The following is a 23,311-nucleotide window of genomic DNA, read 5'->3' on the forward strand; positions in this document are numbered from 1 at the left end:
GGAATGTGGGCATCTCTACTTTATAATTTAACAATTTAACTACTTAGGAGGTCTCCGTCGATATCGGTGACTTCCTGAATCTGCTTGTCTGCAGTCACAGACGGCAGGAACACATATATATTGTTATAGCCACAACGGCTACTGACCCCATCCATGCATAGAAAATTTTAACTATTCATGTTGGTTTTGTCTGTCTGTTTACTTGCTGGAATAGCATAATAAAGATTATAATTCAAAAATTTAAAAATTTAACTGTTCTATTGGTAGCTGGGAAATAAGGCTTCCTTGCCTCTGGCATCCGTTTTTCAATAAATACGGTAATGAACCCCTAACGCTAGATCTAACTACGATGACCGATTCCTGATGCTATACCTAACTACACTTTTAGACGGTTCCCTGACACAAACTAACCCCAATACTAAACTAAAAAATAAATAATAATCCCCAGGGACTTGATCCTGAAGACTAAGAAGTGGTCAGTGAAAGGAGATCACGGACCAAAAACACGTGGGAGGAAGGGAACAGGAGTGGGTAGTAGATGGGTGAGGAGAGAAGCTGGAAAAAGTGAAACTTTTTTTTCCTCTGTTCTCTAGTCTCTCTTCTCAAAACCGCTCTGAACGCCTCGCCATTGCCAACAGACGTTCAGGGCGGTTGCAGCAGGATGTGATGGAGAGGAAGTGAAGAGACCGATCACCGCTATTGGTCAGTCACTGACCGACCAATAGCGCCGATCATCCCAACTGGTCCCGGCCTATTGAGCTGCGATAGTCCGTCTGAAACAGCAGCGGTCACAGCTCGTGAACGCGCCGGCGGAAAATGGCATTGCATTTACTCCTCCATGACCTACTATTAGGTCACGGAGCGTGAACGCTCTAGCTAGCATGACCTAATCGTAGGTCATGGAGCGTTAAGGGGTTAAACATACTGGTTGCCCGTAAAGGCTGTATTAAATAGCCACAATTCTTTGGCAGAAAAGCCTAGTGCTATTACAAATATGCTATCATAATATTCATTAGTGCAGTGGGCAGAGGTTACGCTGTGAACTCTTTCATAAAAGCTCAAACAGAAGTGTGATTAAGAAGATGCACCATTTGTAGCTTTGACGTTGAAAAGTGGAACCACAATCAAAACAGTAAGTACCACTTCATCTATATCTATCCTTCTCAGTATGGTCTCAAGATATAGGCACAACTAACTAGCGGTCACATGGCCTGCCAAGTTATACAGGGAGGCCAGACTGGAGAAGCATGGAACCCTGGGTAAGTATACATTTTACTTGCAATATTTGCGGCGGAATCGCTTGCATTCTGCAACAATATTGCAACATATACCACTTTGTTGCAGGTTTAAGCACCCCATTGAATTCAATAGGAAAACCCATAAAAGAGCTAGGATTACGCAGCATTAATTGGCAGGCTGCGGTTGAAGAAACCACACTGCAGGTCAATTTATGTGCTGTTTGTTCGGTGGCATATTTCCCATAGTGTGGGGACGAGATTTGTTGAAATCTCACCCACACTGCTGCTGCAAAATGCAATGAGTTTGTTGCGGAAAATCCGCAGTGTATACGCGGTGTGTTCCTACCCTTTGGCTGGGTTCCCACAGGACATATACGCTGCGTAAAAATCACGCAGCGTGTCCGACATGGAACCCGCAGGACATTCAGTCCGAAAAATCACACCACATTCTGGTGCGATTTTTCAGACAGAAATTCCGCTCCGGAGGAAAGCCGTTCTGCCTCCCTGGTTGACGTTTCAGGCCATGTGATGCTGCAGCATGCAATTGGCTGCAGTAGTCCCATGGGACGCAACGTCATCCCGGGAGGCCAGACTGCATGAAGACAGGGGGCGTTCTGGGTAAGTTAATTTTTTTTCTTCCGGCGCTGCGATTTTGCGGGGTAAACGCTGTGATTACGCCGCAAAACTTGGCTTTGTTGCGGGTTTTGCATCCCCATTGAATTCAAGGGAAAATTAACAAAAAAAAAAAAACGCTGCATAAATTTACATGCTGCGGGATTCAATTCCGCACTGCAGGTCAAGTTAACGTTTACTCTGCAGCATGGGCATGAGATTTTAGAAATCTCATCCACTTTGCCGCTACTGTAAACGCTGCGAAATTTCCACACAAAATTCAGTTGTGGAAATACTGCAGCGTTTACGCTATGTGGGAATCCAGCCTTAAAGAGGCTCTGTCACCAGATTTTGCAACCCCTATCTGCTATTGCAGCAGATCGGCGCTGCAATTGAGATAAGAGTAACGTGTTTTTTTTTTTTAAAACGAGCATTTTTGGCAAAGTTATGACCATTTTTGTATTTATGTAAATGAGGCTTGCAAAAGTACAACTTGGGGTGTATTGTGTGTACATCGGGGCGTTTTTACTTCTTTTACTAGCTGGGCGTTAAGAATGGGAGTGTATGATGCTGACGAATCAGCATCATCCACTTCTGTTCGTTAACACCCAGCTTCTGGCAGTGCAGACACACAGCGTGTTCGAGAGATCACGCTGTGACGTCACTCACAGGTCCTGCATCGTGTCGGCCACATCGGCACCAGAGGCTACAGTTGATTCTGCAGCAGCATCAGCGGTTGCAGGTAAGTAGCTACATCGACTTACCTGCAAACGCCGATGCTGCTGCAGAATCAACTGTAGCCTCTGGTGCCGATGTGTCCTCGCTCGTCCGACACGATGCAGGACCTGGGGCAGGAAGTGAGTGACGTCACAGCGTGATCTCTCGAACACGCTGTGTGTCTGCACTGCCAGAAGCTGGGCGTTCTGAAGAGAAGTGGATGATACTTCTCGTCAGAACGCCCAGCTAGTAAAAGTAAACACGCCCCGATGTACGCACATAATACACGCCCAGTTGTACTTTTACTTTTAAACACACCCAGTTGTACTTTAGCAAGCCTCATTTGCATAAATACAAAAATGGTCATAACTTGGCCAAAAATGCTCGTTTTTAAAAAAATAAAAACGTTACTCTTATCTACATTGCAGCGCCGATCTGCTGCAATAGCAGATAGGGGTTGCAAAATCTGGTGACAGCCTCTTTAACCCCTTAATGACCGCCGATAAGCCTTTTCACGGCGGTCATTAATGGGCTTTATTCTACAGCGCCGCCATTCTACGGCGCGGCTGTAGAATAAAGTAAACAGAGCAGGGAGCGTCAAATCTCCCTGCTCTCAGCTGCTAGAGGCAGCTGAGGGCTGGGAGCGTCCCTGCTCTGCCTGGTGAGATCGATATTAGTATCGATCTCACCCGTTTATCCCTTCAGATGCGGTGCACAATAGCGTGCACCGCATCGGAGTGGTTTTGGAGAGAGGGAGGGAGCTCCCTCTCATCCCACCGACACCCGGCGATAAAATCGCCGAGTGTCTCTGTCTTCTATGGCAGCCGGGGGTCTAATAAAGGCCCCCAGGTCTGCCTGGAGCGAATGCCTGCTAGATCATGCCGCAGGCATGACCTAGCAGATGCCTGTCCGTTTTAAACGGACAGGCAGTAATACACTGCAATACAAAAGTATTGCAGTGTATTATAATAGCGATCGGAGGATAGTGAAGTCCCCTAGTGGGACTAGTAAAAAAAGTTAAAAAAAAAATGAAAAACCCACTTTTTCCCCTTACAAAATGCTTTACTATTAAAAAAAACTACAATAAAGCAAAAAAGTTACACACATTTGGTATCGCCGCGTCCGTAACGACCCCGACTATAAAGCTGCTACATTATTTAACCCGCACTGTGAACGCCGTAAAAAATAAAATAAAAAACAATGGAAAAATTGCTGTTTTCTGTTAATCCCGACTTTAAAAAAAATGTGATAAAAAGGTGATCAAAAAGTCGCATCTACTCTCAAATGGTACCAATAAAAACTGCAAGTCGTCCCGCAAAAAACAAGACCTTATACAGCTATGCCGACGCAAAAATAAAAAAGAGTTACAGCTCTTCGAACGTGACAATGGAAAAATCTAAAAAATGGCTTGGACATTAGGGCCCAGAATGCAAGCAGGGGGAAGGGGTTAAACACCTAGGATCAAAAAAAAAAAGTCAGGCAAACTAAGAGGCGAGTCCAATCATAGCATGGCTTTTCGAATATAAAAAAGTTAACCGTAAAGGGCCGATACGTTAGTAAATGCAGGGAGCAGCACTGCAGTACTCAGTTGAAATGCCATCCCTCGTAACCTGGCCTCCCAGTTTTTGTAGACAGATTTTATTGTGTGTTGCACTTCCCTGAAATGTTTATATTATGTCTAGATGTGTAAATTGGAGAAAATCCTAGAATGACCAAATTGTACACTAGTTTCCAAAACGACTGGGGCTACACCTATACATAGTGTTGTACATGGAAAGAATACTTTTTTTCCTGACTACGCACACACACTTCTTACCAAGACTAGACACATTTATGCAGATCTAGTGGCAGGTCTACCATAAATGTTATAGCAGGTAAAGGGGGATAGTAATAAAGAAATATAACAAGATGATCTTGAAAAAGGACTAAACCACGCACCTTCAAGTGCAGACCAACTAAAAAACTCCATCACTAACAACCATCTTGGATAGAAAGCCTTCTCTATTTCTTCCGGATAATAGAGTCCCTGTTTTTAGTCCATTGTCAGACAGCCCTAATCGGACTAGAAAGTATATAAATGTATTACGATCACATCAGATTTTTTGTTCTACATTTAAACGTGCTGAGAAAAGCTCCCAACGTATAAAAAGCTAAAAGTAGGCTGTGACGAATGCCAGCGGCCCATGATCAACCTGTAAAAAACCGGTCCGAATGTCAGCCAGATTTCTGGCCCAACCACGGTACATATGAACGGGACTAATGGCATCAGTTATTTATGGTGCGAGGAGTCCCTGCTTCCTCACGCAACTGCTATTCTGGCATGTTCTGTACTGTAATTTTTTGTTCAGGAGTCCTATTCACATGCACCGTGGTCGGGCTGGAAATCAGTCTGACACGGATAGTGTGAATCCGGCCTAATGGTTTACGTTAAAACGTATAAGTCATGAACGCTCATACGGATACAATTATAGTATATGGTGACAGATGTCAGTTAAAGTCAAACAGCAAACAGACGTTCAAATTTAATAAAATTGTTTTGCGGCATGTATACAAAGTCGAGAGATAGATAGCAGTCCACTCCCACACTTTACTGAGGACGCACAGCCATATCAGTTAAAAATAAAAAAAACGCAAAATACGGTCGCCATGGAGCACTTCTGGGCATGCACCGTGGAGTAACCTCTTTTTTTCCCCCCCGCACAGTAGTTTACCCATTTTGGCATGCGGAGCGGTTGTAACGAGCCGTTCATTTGGACAGCATGGTGCGCGGACAAGCTGGGCAATAATGGCAAACAGTATTATGCCGCTAAATAGGCTACAGGAGGAATATATTGAATAAGTTTGTCCGGTTTTAGTATAAGACGTTATTTTTGTATAATTAGCATTTTTAAAATGCTGTATTAATGCCTCAGTTTTGCTTGCGGTTATTCAGTAGCCACATTCATTATTTACTTCCGGTGGATAAAATTCTGTCTATAGTCATGCGATTGACACACGGGTGCGGGGATAGTTCGAAAACACAGCTCTGATACACATACGGTAACAACCAAGCACCTGTGTGTCCATCCCATGACCATGGGTCAGAATCTTATCCGCTCTGCTGCTACTGTAAACATGGCGGAACTTCTACACAGAATTCCGTTGCGGAAATTCCAGTGTCTACGCTACATGGTAACCTGGCACAGGAATCTGCCACCCATAGATTATTAGGATATCCGGTTACCATAAACTTACTAAAAAGCCCATGACGTAGATGGTATACGCTTCTAACATGGAAACCCATGGGTGATGTATGCCATGAGGAAGGATCCAGTTGTATTGTTACTATAACCTTCCCGGTTTCTCTGTTGGCAGAGGGTGTTCCCCTTTACTTCACATGTGTGGAGCTTACGGCGGAGCCAGGCAGTGCACCACCATAGTTACCAAACAAACCACCTCATGGGCAGGATGGCGTGAAAACCAAATATCGGACATCCGATACAGAACCTTTTGAAGTCCATTAGCTTTGTATTAATGTGAACAAGGCTCCAGTAGCCCAACGTGTTTATGTCTTTCTACCAATATCCTAGTAGCAATGTTCAAAACAATAAGTGATATCAAGGGAGCGGCAAGGCAGAGCGGCTGGGAGGATGCACAGTTGGTAATGTCATATCATGGACCAGAGACAATGAAGCAGGAAGGAAAGGCAAGGGAGGTGGCTCAACACCAAAGGAATACAACAAGCAGCAACCGCATGGAAGAAGGTGTTCAGTCGTATCCATGCACAGCATTTACAATTGGGGTTAGGCAAAGGTTTCATTTTAGCACACCGCTTTCAGAAAAATAAGGGGGGGGGGGGGGGGAGGACCAAAACCAGCAGATACGTTAACCCTGTAAGGATGCAGCGCTTTATGATCTCTGCTTCCAACAAGCCATAACTGTTATTTTTCTATTGACTAAGCTATAGGATGGCTTCTCGTCTGGGATGAGTTGTATTGGTTAATAGCACCTTCTTGTGGTATATAGACTATTTTATAAATTAATTTATTTTAGGGACAGTAAAAACCGCAATATAGTCATTGTTTTCTGTGTTTTGTTATTACTTCGTTCAGTGTGGTATAAATAAAACACGAAAAAAACTGTCATTCTGTGAGTCGATACAACTATGGAGATACCAAGATTAGGCTTCATTCACATCTACGTTGGAGTGCTCTGTCGCAGGTCCAACAGGGATTACCATAGACAATAGAGCGGCATACTGCGCTATTGTGCCAGGTAAAATCATGCACACCCCGACGGAACCCATTGAAGTCAATAGGTTCCATTGGCCGCCAGTGGTGTCCGATGTGCAACGGAATCGTTGCTGCAGTTATTGCCTTGTTCTGCTCCTCGGACAGTGTCATAACGCAGTTGTGAACATAGCCTTATAGCGTTTTGGTTTTAAACTACTCTTGCACAAGTAAAATTTAAAAAAAGATATACACACACACACACACACACACACACACACACACACACACACACACACACACACACACACACACACATATATATATTTATTTAGGTCTCGCCACATTCCAACACCTATAACGATTTTATTTTCCTGTCACAACCATATGAGGGCTAGTTTTTTGGGACAAGTTTGAGTGCTCATTGGTAACATTTTGGTACACATACAACTTTGATCACTTCATTCCATTTTTTGGGGATGAAGGACATATTTAAAAAAAAAAAAAAAAAAAAAAAAAGTCGCCCTGCCCCACACGAGATGTTTATAGTTTGAGTCATTACACCATTGGTATTGCTGCATCCGTATTTTTTCACCCCATAAAGATAAAGGGGGTGACGGAGGTTTAATTAAAAAAAATTTTTAGCCCCACATGTGGTGATTTGAATGCTTTAGGCTTAATTGCACACGTTGCAGAATTTGGTGCAGAAAATACTATGACATGTCTGAAATTTTTTGAAAGTTTTAGTTACCCTTTAAATACTGAACTGCAATACTTACATATTGTAATCTGTTGTGCCTGTCAATGATAGGCTTGGTTCACATCTGCGCTGGGGCTCCGTTCCAACAGAGCTTTCCATCAGAATGGAGCCCTAACGGAAACCGAAACCTATGGCTTCCGCTTGTCTATCACCATTGATTTCAATGGTGACGGATCCTGTGCCAATGGTTTCCGTTGTGCAAGGGTTCCGTCGTTTTGACGGAATCAATACCGTAGTCGACTACACTATTGTCAAAACGACGGAACCCTTGTACAACGGAAACCATTGGCACCGGATCCGTCACCATTGAAATCAATGGTGATTGAAATGGAAACCTACGGTTTTCATTTGTGTCGGTCAGGGCTCCGTTTCGACGGAAAGCTCCGAAGGAACGTCGGAATGGAGCCCTAGCACAGATGTGAACGAAGCCTTATAAATGCACAGCGCAGTGCAGGAAGGGGTTTTTAGATCGATTACATATTAGCATGACATGTTGGACAGGCTGTGGGGCATGGATGTTACCAGTCATTGGCAATTCTTCCGTGAGTGGCATATCTGCTAGTACAGAAGAGACTTCAGAATATCAAACTTAGACATTGTGCAACACATTGTGTGAGCATCTCTTCCTCAAGGGTGGAAACATTACTGTAAACTCTAGGAGCCAGTTAGACCATTCCAGAAGCCAGAATGTTTTTTTATTTTGTTTTTCATAAAAGCTACAAGATGTTCCATAGACGTGGGTGGGGGTACACCTAAAATAAGACATGAAGTACATTGCTAGGAGCATAGGTTACGCGGCTTCTGGGAATTTGTCCAGTCTTGCTCTACTGCAATGGTTTTATTTAGATACATATCTGAATGCAGCTAACAAAGTAAACAATGGAAGACGGCCCGAGTGGCACAACGGATGTGTGCATGAGGCTTAATACAAAAAGTTTTTTTACTACAAAGTTCTCATGACTAAGGCCCCATTATACACGACTGCTGATTTCAAGCGTAATTACGGACTCATTTCTATGGCCGTAGGACACCTTCTTGTATATTTACGGGAAGGTGTTGGTGCCGTAGAAAGCCTCCGCAAGAGACAGGACATGTCCTATTTTTTGCTTTCTTTGGACCGTACTCCCATACTTTAGGCCCCATGCACACGACAGTGCCCGAAATCACGGGCCGCAATTACTGGAACGGCCAGCCGGACAACCGCCTGCATTTGCGTGACACGCTCCCATATAAAAGTATGGGAGCATAGTCCATAATTAGCAAAAGATAGGACAGGTCCTATCTTTAGCGGAGCCTATGGCACGGACACCTTCCTGTAGATATATTCTTTGAGAAGACCACCCTTCTAAAAAGCCTCTTTAAAATGACCACCCAAACTTGCATTAAAACGTGGTTTTACCACACATGCAACTGGGGCTGGTCAATTAATCGGGGGAAAAAAAATACAAAAACCAAAGACTTATCTACGCTGAATTTCTGAGTAGGGATGCACGATGCATCGAAACTCCCATACTGTTTCGATACCGTGCATCCCCAAACTGTTCGATACCGTTGTTTCATGTATTTCGATACTTAGCTATGCGGCCGCACAGCTCAGTATAGTAACACATGAATGTATGAGAGCGGGGCTGCGGCTGTGTAATACAGCCATTGCCCAGCTCCTGAGTCCTGACAAGTGCGCACCGTCAGCATTATGTGATGTGGCCAGCACTGTATTAATGAGCGGTGGCACCGAAGACAGAACATGGCAGGCGCTGTGCAAAACACCCCCATGTTCTGTCTTCAGTGCCTGTGCTCATTAGTGCAGCGCCGGCCGCATCACCTCATGCTGACCGCGCGCACTTAATGTCAGGAGCGTGGCAATGGTTGTATTACACAGCCGCAGCCCTGCTCTATAACGGCGGAGATCGGAGAAACCTCTCATCTCCACCACTATTCCTCTGAATGCTGCGATCAAAGCTGACTGCAGCATTCAGGAGAAAACGAGAAGGGGGGGGGATGCCCCTTGGATCGCATCACAGGAATTCCTGTGACGCAATCGAGGGCCATACCATATATGGGCAGACAGCCCAGGGTCTATTGAAGGACCCCAGGGCTGTCTTGCCATATTTCTTGTTAGGGTATACTTCGGTATGTCCTAACAACTGCCTGTGTACTATAAGTACACAGGCTACTGTACTGGCATATAGATGTGCCATTACATTAAAAAGTAAAAATATAAAAATAAAGTAATGTAAACCCCTTCGTGCCGCAGTCATTTTTCAGATTTTCATTTTTTCCTCCCCACCTTCCAAAAGCCATAACTTTATTTTTCCATCGATATAGTCCTATGAGGGCTTGATTTTTGCGGGAAGAGTTGTAGTTTTTCGTAGCATCATTTACTGTGCCATATAATGGACTAGGAAACGGGTGGGGGGGGGGGGTGGAATATGTGGGGTAGAAAATGAAAAAACAAAACAGCGATTCCTCCATTGTTTTTGCGCTTTGTTTTTATGGAATTCACTGAAATTAAAACATGTTCACTTTATTCTGCGGGTCAAAAAGATTACGGCAATAGCAAAAAAAAAAAAAATATGTATATATATTTTTTCTTCTATATTTTACGTAATAAGTAAAAACCTAAGTGTAAAAAATAAAAATTTATTTTTTCGCCAAATTCTGAGAGCCATAACTATTTGTCGATTAAGTGGTATAAGGGCTCATTTTTTGCGGAATAAGCTGTAGTTTAATACCATTTTGGGGTACATGCGACGTTTTGATCTTTTGACTTAATTTTTTTTTACAGCGCATTAAATAATGATATATTGTAATAGTTCAGACTTTTACAGATGCAGCGATACCATTTATGATTTTTTTTTTACTATGCTCTAGGGGAGGGGATACACACACACACACATTTATAGAGTCATTCATGTTTACGCGGTTCTAAAATAAAAAATGCTTTCACTTCGTGAAGAACGAGGTATTTGGAATTTTGAACCTCCATGTGCCTCACATTAATAGTAATTAACCCAATCATGTACCTCACACATTAACCCAATGTTGGCCATTACTACTGAGGAACATGATGGAGTTAATTACTATTAATGTGAGGCACGTGGAGGTTCAAAATGCATTACACCATGCGCCTCACAACAGAAAACGGAAGTTTATTATTATTATGGTTGGCAAAAGTATCGTTTTGATAGAGTATCGCAATACTACACAAAGTATCGGTATCGAAGTCCAAATTCTGGTATCGTGACATCCCTATAACAGAGGCCATCTTGCTAATTTCAGTTTGTTTTTCCGGTTTAAACTATTTCCGTCGTCAGGATTCAACGGTATCTGTGTCCTATAGTAGAGCAGGGAACGTTCGTTCTCTGCTCTACTAGTCACTGTAAAACGTGGCCGCTCAGCAGAGACAGGCACGATGATGCCACTGCCTCGGGCCTGTCTTTGCATGTATTGTTTTCAGAGTCTCTCACGGCTCAGCAGAGTCCATTGCCCGTCTATATAACAGCGTTTCAGGCAGTTTGTTCCTCAATGCCCACCCCATTTACTTCCAGTTTAGCTTCAGTGTCCACCCGCCATGTCCTGTCTTACATGCACACGCTAGGACTAAATTCATGTGTTACGATACTAAGCTGTGCGGCCGCGTAGCTTGGTATCGAAGTACATGAATTAACAGTATTGAACAGTTTCAAAGTGCACAGCATCTAAATATTGATATTTTGATGCATCGTGCTACCCAAAAAGGTTACACGTTCACTTAATTGTGATTTTGATCGTAAGTGCACAGTCCTACATTTCACTCTAGTGTAAAAATTCCATTTACTGAGTCAACAGCCTGAAGGAAACTGGGGCGTGAAGGAAAACGGACCATATGGACGCCATGAGTAAGCACAGGTGACCTGTCCGAAATGCATAGGCTTGTTATTGATGCAACCACCCCTCCAGGTATTGGATTACTTCCTTTTCTGCTTTGATCACCACCGTGTGCCGCCACGTGGATCCGTGCGTAGACCAGATTTTGACACAGAAACTGAGCTGCAGGGCCGCCACCATTTATTTGCGTTTTCTACTCTGAACTATTGACCCAATTGTCTAAAAAATAGATTCAATCAATCAATCTGATCACAATTTAAAGAGGCTCTGTCACCACATTATAAGTGGCCTATCTTGTACATAATATGATCGGCGCTGTAATGTAGATTACAGCAGTGTTTTTTATTTAGAAAAACTAATTTTTGACGGAGTTATGACCTATTTTAGCTTTATGCTAATTACTTTCATAATGGACAACTGGGCGTGTTTTACTTTTTGACCAAGTGGGCGTTGTGGAGAGAAGTGTATGACTGATCAATCAGCGTCATACACTTCTCTCCGTTCATTTACACAGCACAGTGATCTAGCTAGATTCCCATGTGCAGCTACATACACCCACATTAAAGTTACTCAAGTGTCCTGATAGTGAATAGACATCACCACCAGCCAGGACGTGATGTCCATTCACAATCCTGACACTTCGCTAACGTTTCTGTGAGATTTACAGCAAGGCAAGCGTAATCTCGTTTTAAATGACAGTTTACAGCGTAATCTCACGAGATTACGCTTGCCTTGCTGTAAATCTCATACAAACGTTAGCGAAGTGTCAGGATTGTGAATAGACATCACGTCCTGGCTGGAGGTAATGTATATTCACTGTCAGGACACTTGACTAATGTTAATGTATGTTTATGTGGCTGCACATAGTGATCTAGCTAGTCAAGCAAAAGCCAAAAACCATACTGCCATTTGTGCCTATTGACATATTGAAGGTGGAAACTAGCAGCGCACCACAACCTACTACCATGCTAGTGTTCTACAAAACCAGAATATATTGTATACAGATGGCTGCATCAGATCTCTTCATTCTGTAAAATGCTCGCACACAGCAGTCCACATATTATATACAAGAAGCTAAAGCAGAGCTCGGCCCACTTGTGGCATACAGCATCAGAGGGTACATACAATAGTATGTTTTCCTTATGTCTATCACTAAATATAGAAAACAGATGGACATTCATTCTGGATAAATTATCTTGTTTTCTGTTTTAAGAGCTCGCTGTTCTTATCTAAAATATGTCATTTCCTGCTAATGCCATTCAATGTAACCCTTTGGACCGGTTTTACAAATATTATTTACCTTCTTTCTGCGAAGGCCTAGTTAACAGTTCTTTGTTGCAGTTTTTGACTCTGAAACCGCACCAAAAACAGTCTGAAATAGCCTCCCATTGATTTCAGAGGGAGGCAGAAGCTTTTGTTCCCCCGTGTGCGTAAAAACGTTTGCAAGGGGGGAAACTTGCTTCACGCATTTCCTTCTCGGACATCAATAAGAGGCAGAGAAATTGGTTTCTGCAGCGTTTTTTGTCCACGGTGCTTAACAGCCACAGGCGAAAAACGCCGCAGAAAGACACGGCAAAGCAAGTGCAGGCAGATCAAAATCTGCCTCAGAAGAATCTGCCTCAAAATTCCTTCAGGAATTCTGCCTGCAAAAAACAAACAAACAACAAACTAGTGTGAACTATGCATAAGGGTTATTAGGACATACCTACTGCAAGTTGTACACAATATAGTCAATAGAACCTTTTTTATGCCTTAAAGAAAACCTCCAGTAAAAACAACTTTCCATGTCTGCATTCCCCGCCTGACTGTGCCACACTCTACACTTTTATGTATACCGTAACTGCTGCCTTGTCTGTGCTTTAAAAAAGCCTCCATCTTGATTCTTAGATTTCTCCAGCTTTCTCTTCCTCTCTGCTTTGCCATCAGTCCCATGATGCTTCAGCCCAGCATCACATGACCAGCTGAAGACTATACCATTTCTGCATGCTGGGGGACATGGATTATCATTCTCTCTATATTCTCCTAAATAAGCTGAGAAACCATAAGTATACAGACAGGGAGACTGCACTATATAGGTGAAAGACACACATTGAATACCATAATGGTACACATGGGAAAGTTTCATTTTGGCCAGAGTGTCCCTTTAAAGATGCACATTTAGTTACGTACCAGGACTCTCCACTCTCTTGTAGTGGTAAGGGTTTATGCAAACTTCTTTCTGTTTAGAGCCAAATGGATATTCGCAGCATTCCAGAGGTTTCAGTTCATGATGGCTCTGCAAATCAGGCCAGCGCCATACTCGACAGTATATTACATGCGGGAGCCCCTTTCGGTGAGATACTTGTAACCTTCCATCAAGTGAGCGTGGAATGGTGACACAGTTACTGGGCTGTCCGGGACAACTCAGGGCCTTCTCCAACTCTTCCATGGCGCCTTTTTTCTTCTTTAGCTTTTTTACCAATGCATCTACAGCTTTTTCAGCCCATTTTTCTTCCTCATCTCCTTGCTTCCAACCAAGCAGCCTCTTCACTGCTGGGCTAGTAAAGGAGAATAAGCTGGTCACATTCATTGTGACAAGCAGAGAAGGTCACAGTTGTATCAGAGCACTGACCGGTCCAACTTCCTAAAAATAAAAGCTAGCTTCCCCTCTTCGCTTCTCAACCAGAAGACAATTTCCAGCACAGGGGTAAGAGCCTATAATTCCCAGCAGACGAGCAGCATCTAAGGAAAAAAAATATATATATATAAATTTATCAGTAAGGAATGGGTGAAAATCCAGATGTGAGGTTTCATCATCTGGCAGCATTCAAGAGCACAGAACATATTGGCTGTTACGCGGCATACATTTACAGTGAGCACACAACCCCCTTGTGAACGTGGTGACTTGTGCTCGGAGAACGTCAGCTTATTCCCCTCTATTTGTGCTATTCTTAGTTTCACTTACTTCATTATATCAATAGCCAGATTCATAAGTGATTTTTGGAATTTCATTGTGGATCGGTCCATACAGCAAGTTCCCAAAGCATTCATGTAATACGTTCTCCCCACTGTACACTGATACCCAAAGTAAAATCGCCATGTCAATTGTAACCCATTACGGAGAATATGACTACACTTGAGAACCACCACAAAAAGCTGACTAGGACAGCTATCCGTGCAGATTTTACAAAGACTAGAAGTAATGTTTTTTTTACTTCAGCTCTTAGGCTCTGTCCACATCTGCGTTGGGGTCCCGTTCGGACGTCAGGTCGGAGCTTTCCGTTAGAACGGGACCCTGTACAGACACGAACGGAAACCAGAGGTTTCCGTTTCCATCACCATTGATTTCAATGGTGACGGATCCAGTGCCCATGGTTTCCGTTTATCTCTGTTGTGCACCGGATCCGTCGTTTTGCCGGAAGCAATAGCGTAGTCTGTATTCTTGGCGAATGCAAGAAGTCTTGCAAGTAAAGTAGACGAGTTGGAGATTCTAATGACTGACATGGATTATGATGTAGTGGGCATAGCAGAAACCTGGCTGGATGAGAGCCATGACCGGGTAGCAAATGTGTGTGTGGGGGAGGGGGGGGGGGCGCTACACCGTATTCAGATGGGATAGAAAAGAAAGGTGGGGGGGGTTTGTCTGTTCGTAAAATCCAAACTACTAATTGGAGTTTGTTATAAGCCACCGAACATACTGTAGCTGAACAGGCTGAGGATGAAATGCTGCAACAAATAGAAGCAGCAAATGATGGGGTCCTTATTATGGGGGACTTTAACTGTCCTGACATTAAGACAGAGAGGCCGCTGGATGTGCTAAAAGCTGGAAGTTTTTATACACAATTCAAGACAATTATTTCACTCAGTTGGTTAATAAACCCACCAGAGGGGATAATGTGCTGGATTTGGTCTTGTCTAATAGACCAGAGACAATATCAAACGTGGAGGTCCGGGAGCACTTGGGCAATAGTGACCACAAAATGGTAAGTTTTAATATAATTTAAAATAAAACAATATGAAGGGGAGCAGCAAAAAAAAAAAAAAACAAAATAAAAAAGTGGCATTTTAGGAAACCAAAATTCAATTGACTGGAGGGAAGCACTTAGTCTTGTTGACTGGGATCATGTAATGGTAAATAGGGATGCCGACGCTAAATGGGGAGCTTTAAAGATATATTACACGAATCACGTAGTAAGTTTATACGCTCTGGTAACAAAATGTCTAGGAATAAAAGAAGGAGACTAATATGGATGAATAGGGAATTACCGAATATAGTAAGACAAAAACAAAAAGCATTCAAAACATCGAAGGCTGAGGGCGCAGCAAAAGCATTCCAGATTTACAAAGATCAATATAAAAATGAAATAGTTATCTACAGAAAAAACAAAATTGCTAATGACATTAAAGTTAGTCCCTAAAATGTCAAATATATTCACATGCCAAAAAGAAAGAAATCTGATAATATTCGCTCTTAAAAGAGGACCATGGAAATATAATGGTAGAGGACAAAGCGAGGCCTGAGATATTAAACATGTACTTTTCCTTGGTGTTCACGGATGAGCTGCCAGTACCAGATCTTCAGGGGGGACAGTGATTAATGTCACCCCCCCTATATTACCTGCTTAACACAGGAAGAAGTAGAACTGCGTCTGAGCAAATTGGCCCAGGTGATTTATCAATATTTAGACAGCATTCATCCACAAGTATTAAGGAAATGGGGCTCAGCATTGGACAGACCATTATCTCATTTTCTTGGATTCTCTTGTAACAGGATCAGTGCCACAGGATCGGAGGACGGCGGATGTTGTACCGATATTTAAAGAGGCTGTCACCAGATTCTCAAATCCCTATCCCTATCTCCTATTGCATGTGATCGGCGCTGCAATGTAGATAACAGTAACGGGTTTTTTTTTTTATAAAAAACGTTCATTTTTGGCCACGTTATGAGCATTTTTAAGTTTATGCAAATGAGCTTTTTTCATTATGTCCAACTGGGCGTGTATTGTGTTTTTAACTGGGCGTGTTTATGTGTATGACTCTGACCAATCAGTGACCAGTCAGCATCATACACTCAACATCTGCACGCTCCTCTCCTGAAATATTCTGTGCTGCTGTGAACTCTGATCTTACCATTATGTAGCTCTCAGTCTGTTAACTCTCCTCCACTCCTCAATAACACCTTCACATGATTGGCAAGTCACCACCCCGCACAAGATCCTACTGCACGGCTGACAGCCGTCAGCTGTATAGCTAACAGCACGGTTGTGTTGGAAGCGCGCCCTGCTGTGTCTCACTTAGCAGCTGGGTGTGTTCCCCTCATCTAGCTGCTACGTTCTATCCTGACCGCCGGTGAATTCAATGTAGATAACAGCAACGTTTTTGTTTTGTAAAAAACGTTCATTCTTGGCCAAGTTATGAGCTATTTTATATTTATGCAAATGAGCTTTGAAATGGACAACTGGGCGTGTTTTCTCGTTTTACCAACTGGGCGTGTATTGTGTTTTTAACTGGGCATGTTTATGTAAACACATAATACACACCCACTTGGACTTTTGCAAGCCTCATTTGCATAAATACAAAAATGGTCATAACTTGGCCAAAAATGCTCGTTTTTTAAAAATAAAAACGTTACTGTAATCTACATTGCAGCGCCTATTTGCTGCAATAGCAGATAGGGGTTGCAAAATCTGGTGACAGAGCCTCTTTAACCTGCTAGTGACCGCCAATACGCCTTTTCACGGTGGCCACTAATGAGCTTTATTCTGATGCATACGCCTTTTCACGGCACTGCATCAGAATAATTAAGCAGCACTGTGAAAAGGAAAAACTCCATGCTCTCAGCTACCTCTGGTAGCTGAGGGCTTGGAGCAGTGCCGCTCGAGCATCCAAGTTGTTTTGGAGGGGGCTCATCCTCACCCCACCGGCACCCTGCATGCGATCGCAGGGTGTCATTGCTTTCTATGGCAGCTGCAAGGCCATGCCAGTTTTACACTGACAGGCAATAATACACTGCAATACAGAAGTATTGCAGTGCATTATAAAAGCGATCAAACAGTAAAGTCCCCTAGTGAGACTAGAAAAAAAAAAAAACTTAATAAGTTTATCAAAGTTAAATACCCCAAAAAAATAAAGTGATGAAAAACCCACTCCCTTAACACTTTATTAATGAAACAAACAGTTACGCGTATTTGGTATCCACGAGTCCGTAACGACCTCATCTACATATTTATTATGTTATTTAACCCGCTCGGCAAACGCTGTAAAAGAACAAAAAACGCTAGAATTGCCATTTTCTGTGAAACCTGCCTTCAAAAAAAAATGTGATAAAAAGTGATCAAGTCGCATGCACTCAAATAGTACCGATAAACTAAAAGTTGTCCCGCAAAGAAAAAACCCTCATACAACTGCATCGGCAGAAAAGTAAGAAAAAGTCATGGCTCTTTAACCCGTTAGTGACCGGCCCATCGTGTTTCTACGTCGGTCACTAACGGGCCTTATTCCGATGCCATAGACTTTTTACGTCGCGGCAGCGGAATAAGTTTACAGAGCAGGGAACTGTCAGATCTCCCTGCTCTCAGCTGCTAGAGGCAGCTGAGGGCTGGGAGCGTCCCTGCTCTGCCGTGTGAGATCGATATTAGTATCGATCTCACACGTTTAACCCCTCAGATGCGGTGCTCAATAGCAAGCGCCACATCTGAGTGGTTTTGGAGAGAGGGAGGGAGCTCCCTCTCTCTCCCACCGACACCCGGCGATACGATCGCCGAGTGTCTGTGTCTGTAATGGCAGCCGGGGGTCTAATAAAGGCCCCCAGGTCTGCCTGGAGTGAATGCCTGCTAGATCATGCCGCAGGCATGACCTAGCAGATGCCTGTCCGTGTTGAACGGACAGGCAGTAATACACTGCAATACAAAAGTATTGCAGTGTATTATAAATGCGATCGCAGAATCGCATATTATAGTCCCCTAGTGGGACTAGTAAAAAAGTGAAAAAAAAGTTTAATAAAGTTAATTTTAAAAAAAATGTGAAAAAAAAATGAAAAACCCAGCTTTTCCCCTTACAAAATGCTTTACTATTAAAAAAAACAAAATAAAGTTAAAAAGTTACACATATTTGGTATCGCCGCGTCCGTAACGACCCCGACTATAAATCTATTACATTATTTAACCCGCACGGTGAACGCCGTAAAAAAAATAATAAAAAACTATGGAAAAATTGCTGTTTTCTGTGAATACTGACTTTAAAAAAAATGTGATAAAAAGTGATCAAAAAGTCGCATCTACTCCAAAATGGTACCAATAAAAACTACAAGTCTTCCCGCAAAAAAAAAGCCCTCATACGACCGCATCGGCGAAAAAATAAAAACGTTACGGCTCTTCAAATATGGAGACACAAAAACAAATAATTTTGAAAAAAAAAGCGTTTTTACTGTGTAAAAGTAGTAAAACATACAAAAACTATACAAATTTAGTATCGTTGCAATCGTAACAACCCACTGAATAAAGTTAATGTGTTATTTATACCACACGGTAAACGGCGTAGATTTAGGACGCAAAAAAGAGTGGCGAAATTTCAGATTTTTTTCTATTCCCCCCCAAAAAAAAGTTAATAAAAGTTAATCAATAAATAATATGTACCTAAAAATGGTGCTATTAAAAAGTGCAACTTGTCCCGCAAAAAACAAGACCTTATACAGCTATGTCGACGCAAAAATAAAAACGTTATAGCTCTCGGAATGCGACGATTGAAAAACGTAATAAATTGCTTGGTCATTAAGGTCCAAAATAGGCTGGTCATTAAGGGGTTAAATATGGAGACACAAAAACAAATAATTTTGAAAAAAAGTTTGTACTGTGTAAAAGTAGGAAAACATAAGAAAACTAGATAAATTTGGTATCGACGCAATCGTAAAGGCCTGCTGAATAAAGTTATGTTATTTATACCACACGATAAACGGAGTAAGTAAAGGACGCAAAAAAAAGTAGCGAAATTGCTTTTTTTCCCCCCATTACCCTCAATAAAAGTTAATCAATAAATTATATGTACCCCAAAATAGTGCTATTAAAAAATACAACTTTTTGTGCCCCCAGCCTAAAGATTTCTTAAAGGGCCACTCAAAGTTTTAAACTTATATGTTTTTGGAAGGCCATGTTTTTGGTTACAGGAAAGGCCTTGATATCTTCTAATATTATATTTTTCTAGAAAGCCATGAGAACTAGATTCTGTAGATGGCACGTTGAACCAGAGATTCTGACTAACATGTTTGAAGTCGGGGAGGAATTTTTCCCCTAAAGAGGCAATTTGCATTCATTTCATGGGGGTTTCAGCCTCTCTCTCTCCATCAATATGATAGGATTATAGGTTGGGCCGGTGTCTTTTTCAACTTTAGTCATCGTTACATAATTAATGAGGGGGCACCCACCTCTTAACTGCTTAGATAATGCGGTCACTGTGGACCACAACATAAGTGGTTAAACAACCAGGGTCTGAGTGGTCTCCGATCACACAAGTTACAGTGAGGTGTCAGCTCTAACAGAGCAGATACCCGATGAGCCTGTGAGCCAGCTGCATACTCTCGCTTCTCGGCAATTGCGTACAATCACGTCAGATGTCGGGAAGGGGTTAATTTACCATATAGAAACACATGTTAAACTAGCAGCAAGGAAGGGGTTAAAATCAGCTGGCCTCTGTCTGACTCAGTCCATCCTTGACACCCAACCTAAATAATGGAGGAAGTTCTTGTTTAAAAAGAGACAAAACAGCAAAATTCCTCTCTTCCCAGTGGAGGGGGTTCAACAATTAGGCGTATGGTGTGGGACCGTGTGTTGTTCTACAAGAGGATACAGCTTGGAAAGAGGTTTCCTTTGATGGCGGAGAGCAGTATGGATGCCTTTCCGCTGCAGAGGGGCCTGATTAAATGATGCAATTACAGCTGAGTAGACAGTTCTATATATAGTGGCCATCCTGCTTTTGTGCTTATCCACATACACACCCACACAGATGTGCAGAGTTTCTAACACAACACCTGTTTTCCAGAGACGGTTCAAAAAGTCAGGCAGGGAGGAGACCAATTTGTACCCTGTGCATGCAGGAAAATAAGGGTGGGGGGCTTTTCATGACACTAGACAGTCTTATTATTGGGTGCTTCTGCAGGGTTTGGACATTCACTGGCGTATTAAATTATGCTACACATGGAATGCTTCCATAAACATCTAGCTGCAGAAGGAGGCGGCCCAACGGAGCTGTCGGGTGGCACAAAAAAAAAACAAAAAAAAAAAACTTCTCTAATAGTCTTTAACCCCTTCCCCCTGCTTGCATTCTGGGCCCTAATGACCAAGCCATTTTTTACGTTTTTCCATCGTCACAGTCGAAGAGCTATAACTTTTTTATTTTTGCGTCAACATTGCTGTATAAGGTCTTTTTTTTTTGCGGGGCAAGTTGCATTTTTTTTTTTTTTTAATAGCACCATTTTGGGGTACATATTTATTGATTAACTTATTACATTTTTTGGGGGAGGGGATATAAAAAAAAACCCCTGAAATTGCCCCTCTTTTTTGCGTCCTAAATCTACGCCATTTACCGTGTGGTATAAATAACACAATAACTTTATTCAGCGGGTTGTTACGATTGCAACTATACCAAATTTGTATAGATTTTGTATGTTTTACTACTTTTACACAGTAAAAACACTTTTTCCCAATATTTGTTTGTGTCTCCATATTTGAAGAGCCAAAAGGCTGGGTTCACACGACCTATTTTCAGACGTAAACGAGGCGTATTATGCCTCGTTTTACGTCTGAAAATAGGGCTACAATACGTCGGCAAACATCTGCCCATTCATTTGAATGGGTTTGCCGACGTACTGTGCAGACGACCGGTTATTTACGCGTCGTCGTTTGACAGCTGTCAAACGACGACGCGTAAAAATACAGCCTCGTCAAAAGAAGTGCAGGACTCTTCTTTGGACGTTTTTGGAGACGTTCTCATAGACTCCAATGAAAACCGCTCCAAAAACAGACGTAAAAAACGGCGCGAAAAATGTGAGTTGGTCAAAAAACGTCTGAAAAGCAGGGTCTGTTTTCCCTTGAAAACAGCTCTGGATTTTCAGACGTTTTTGGTCACTACGTGTGCACATACCCTAACTGTTTTATTGTTCCGCCGATGCAGTTGTACGAGGGCTTTTTTTTTTTTTTATTGGGGGACGACTTGTAGTTTTTATTGGTACCATGTTGGAGTAGATGTCAAGATTCACAGAAAACAGCAATTTTTCCCTTGTTTTTTACGGTGTTCACCGTGCTGGTTAAATAATGTAATAGCTTTATAGTCGGGGTCGTTACGGACGCGGCGATACCAAATTTGTAACTTTTTTGCTTTATTTTTTTTTTTTTAATAGTAAAGCATTTTGTAAGGCGAAAAAGTGAGTTTTTTAAATTAACTTTATTAAACTTTAATATGCGATCATACGATCGCTTTTATAATACACTGCAATACTTCTGTATTGCAGTGTATTACTGCCTGTCCGTTTAAAACGGACAGGCAACTGCTAGGCCATGCCTCTGGCATGACCTAGCAGGCATTTACTACAGGCAGACCTGGGGGCCTTTATTGGGCCCCGGCTGCCATCTGAGACAGACTCCGCGATCTTATCGCCGGGTGAGAGAGAGAGCTCCCTCCCTCTCTCCAAAACCACTCAGATGCGGCGCTCTATTGAGCGCCGCATCTGAGGTGTTAAATGGGTGAGATCGATACGAATATTGATCACCAGTTCGAGCACGAATGCCCCCAGCACTCAGCTACCTCTGGCAGCTGAGAGCAGGGAGATTTCACAGCTCCCTGCTCTGTTTACTTTATTCTGATGCAGCGCCGTGAAAAGGCGTATGCATCAGAATAAAGCCCACTAATGACCGCTGTGAAAAGGCGTATCGGCGGTCATTAAGGGGTTAAAGAGTGAAGTCAGGAACCATGTCTGGGCAACCAGGCTTTACTTAAGGTGACCATACACCTTCAACACCGGTCAGACTAACGCTCATTTGGACAACAAAGAGGAGGAATAAGTATAGTCGGAAAACCACTTTAGGCCTCATGCACACGACCGTAGCCATGTGCACGGTCGTGGTTTTCGGGTCGGTCGGCCACGGTGTGTCAGCTGCGAGAAGCCCACAAATCGCAGGCTGTGCACATGGCTGCGGCCATTATTTTCAATGAGACCGTGGAAACCATGGTCATGTGCATGGCCCCATAGGAATGAATGGGGGCCGCAATTCTCCCGTGGATTTTCGGGGGGAATTGCGGCCGCAAAAGCATGTTCGTGTGCATGGGGCCTTAGGATTTGAGCTTTGTGGCTAATGCTACAAGCTTGTTTGGCCCACCACTTAGCAGAACAGTTAGGGTATGTGCACACACACTAATTACGTCCGTAATTGACGGACGTATTTCGGCCGCAAGTAGTGGACCGAACACACTGCAGGGAGCCGGGCTCCTAGCATCATACTTATGTACGATGCTAGGAGTCCCTGCCTCTCCGTGGAACTACTGTCCCGTACTGAAAACATGATTATAGTACGGGACAGTTGTCCTGCAGCGAGGCAGGGACTCCTAGCATCGTATATAACTATGATGCTAGGAGCCCGGCTCCCTGCACTGTGTTCGGTCCGGGACTTGCGGCCGAAATACATCCGTCAATTACGGACGTAATTAGTGTGTGCGCACATACCCTTACTCTGAAATGCCAATGTCTATAAGTAAGGCCCATTCACACGTGTCTATTTTTTTTTTTTTTTTTTTTTACAGAAGCAGAACGAGAATATCAGAAGGACCAGTCCCGTTGTACGACCGATACCATCAGTGCCCGACGGAACACATGGACTTTAATGGGTTCTGTACAGTTTGTCATATCGTCCGTGGCTTTGCAGGTATTTTTGGACACATCTATG

General features: G+C 42.8%; 1 protein-coding gene across 1 annotated transcript in view; it reads right to left on the reverse strand.

The window, feature by feature from the left end:
* Positions 1 to 23,311, reverse strand: part of SMAD1 (SMAD family member 1) — a 67,498-nt gene that overhangs the window by 22,747 nt on the left and 21,440 nt on the right. The window contains exon 2 of the mRNA XM_075860382.1: positions 13,572 to 14,123. Within this exon, the coding sequence (XP_075716497.1) occupies positions 13,572 to 13,971 (400 nt within the window). The 5' untranslated portion in view covers positions 13,972 to 14,123. The remainder of the gene's footprint in view (positions 1 to 13,571; positions 14,124 to 23,311) is intronic.

This window comes from Rhinoderma darwinii, chromosome 1 (genome assembly GCF_050947455.1).
Source record: "Rhinoderma darwinii isolate aRhiDar2 chromosome 1, aRhiDar2.hap1, whole genome shotgun sequence".
NCBI classification, from domain to species: domain Eukaryota; kingdom Metazoa; phylum Chordata; class Amphibia; order Anura; family Rhinodermatidae; genus Rhinoderma; species Rhinoderma darwinii.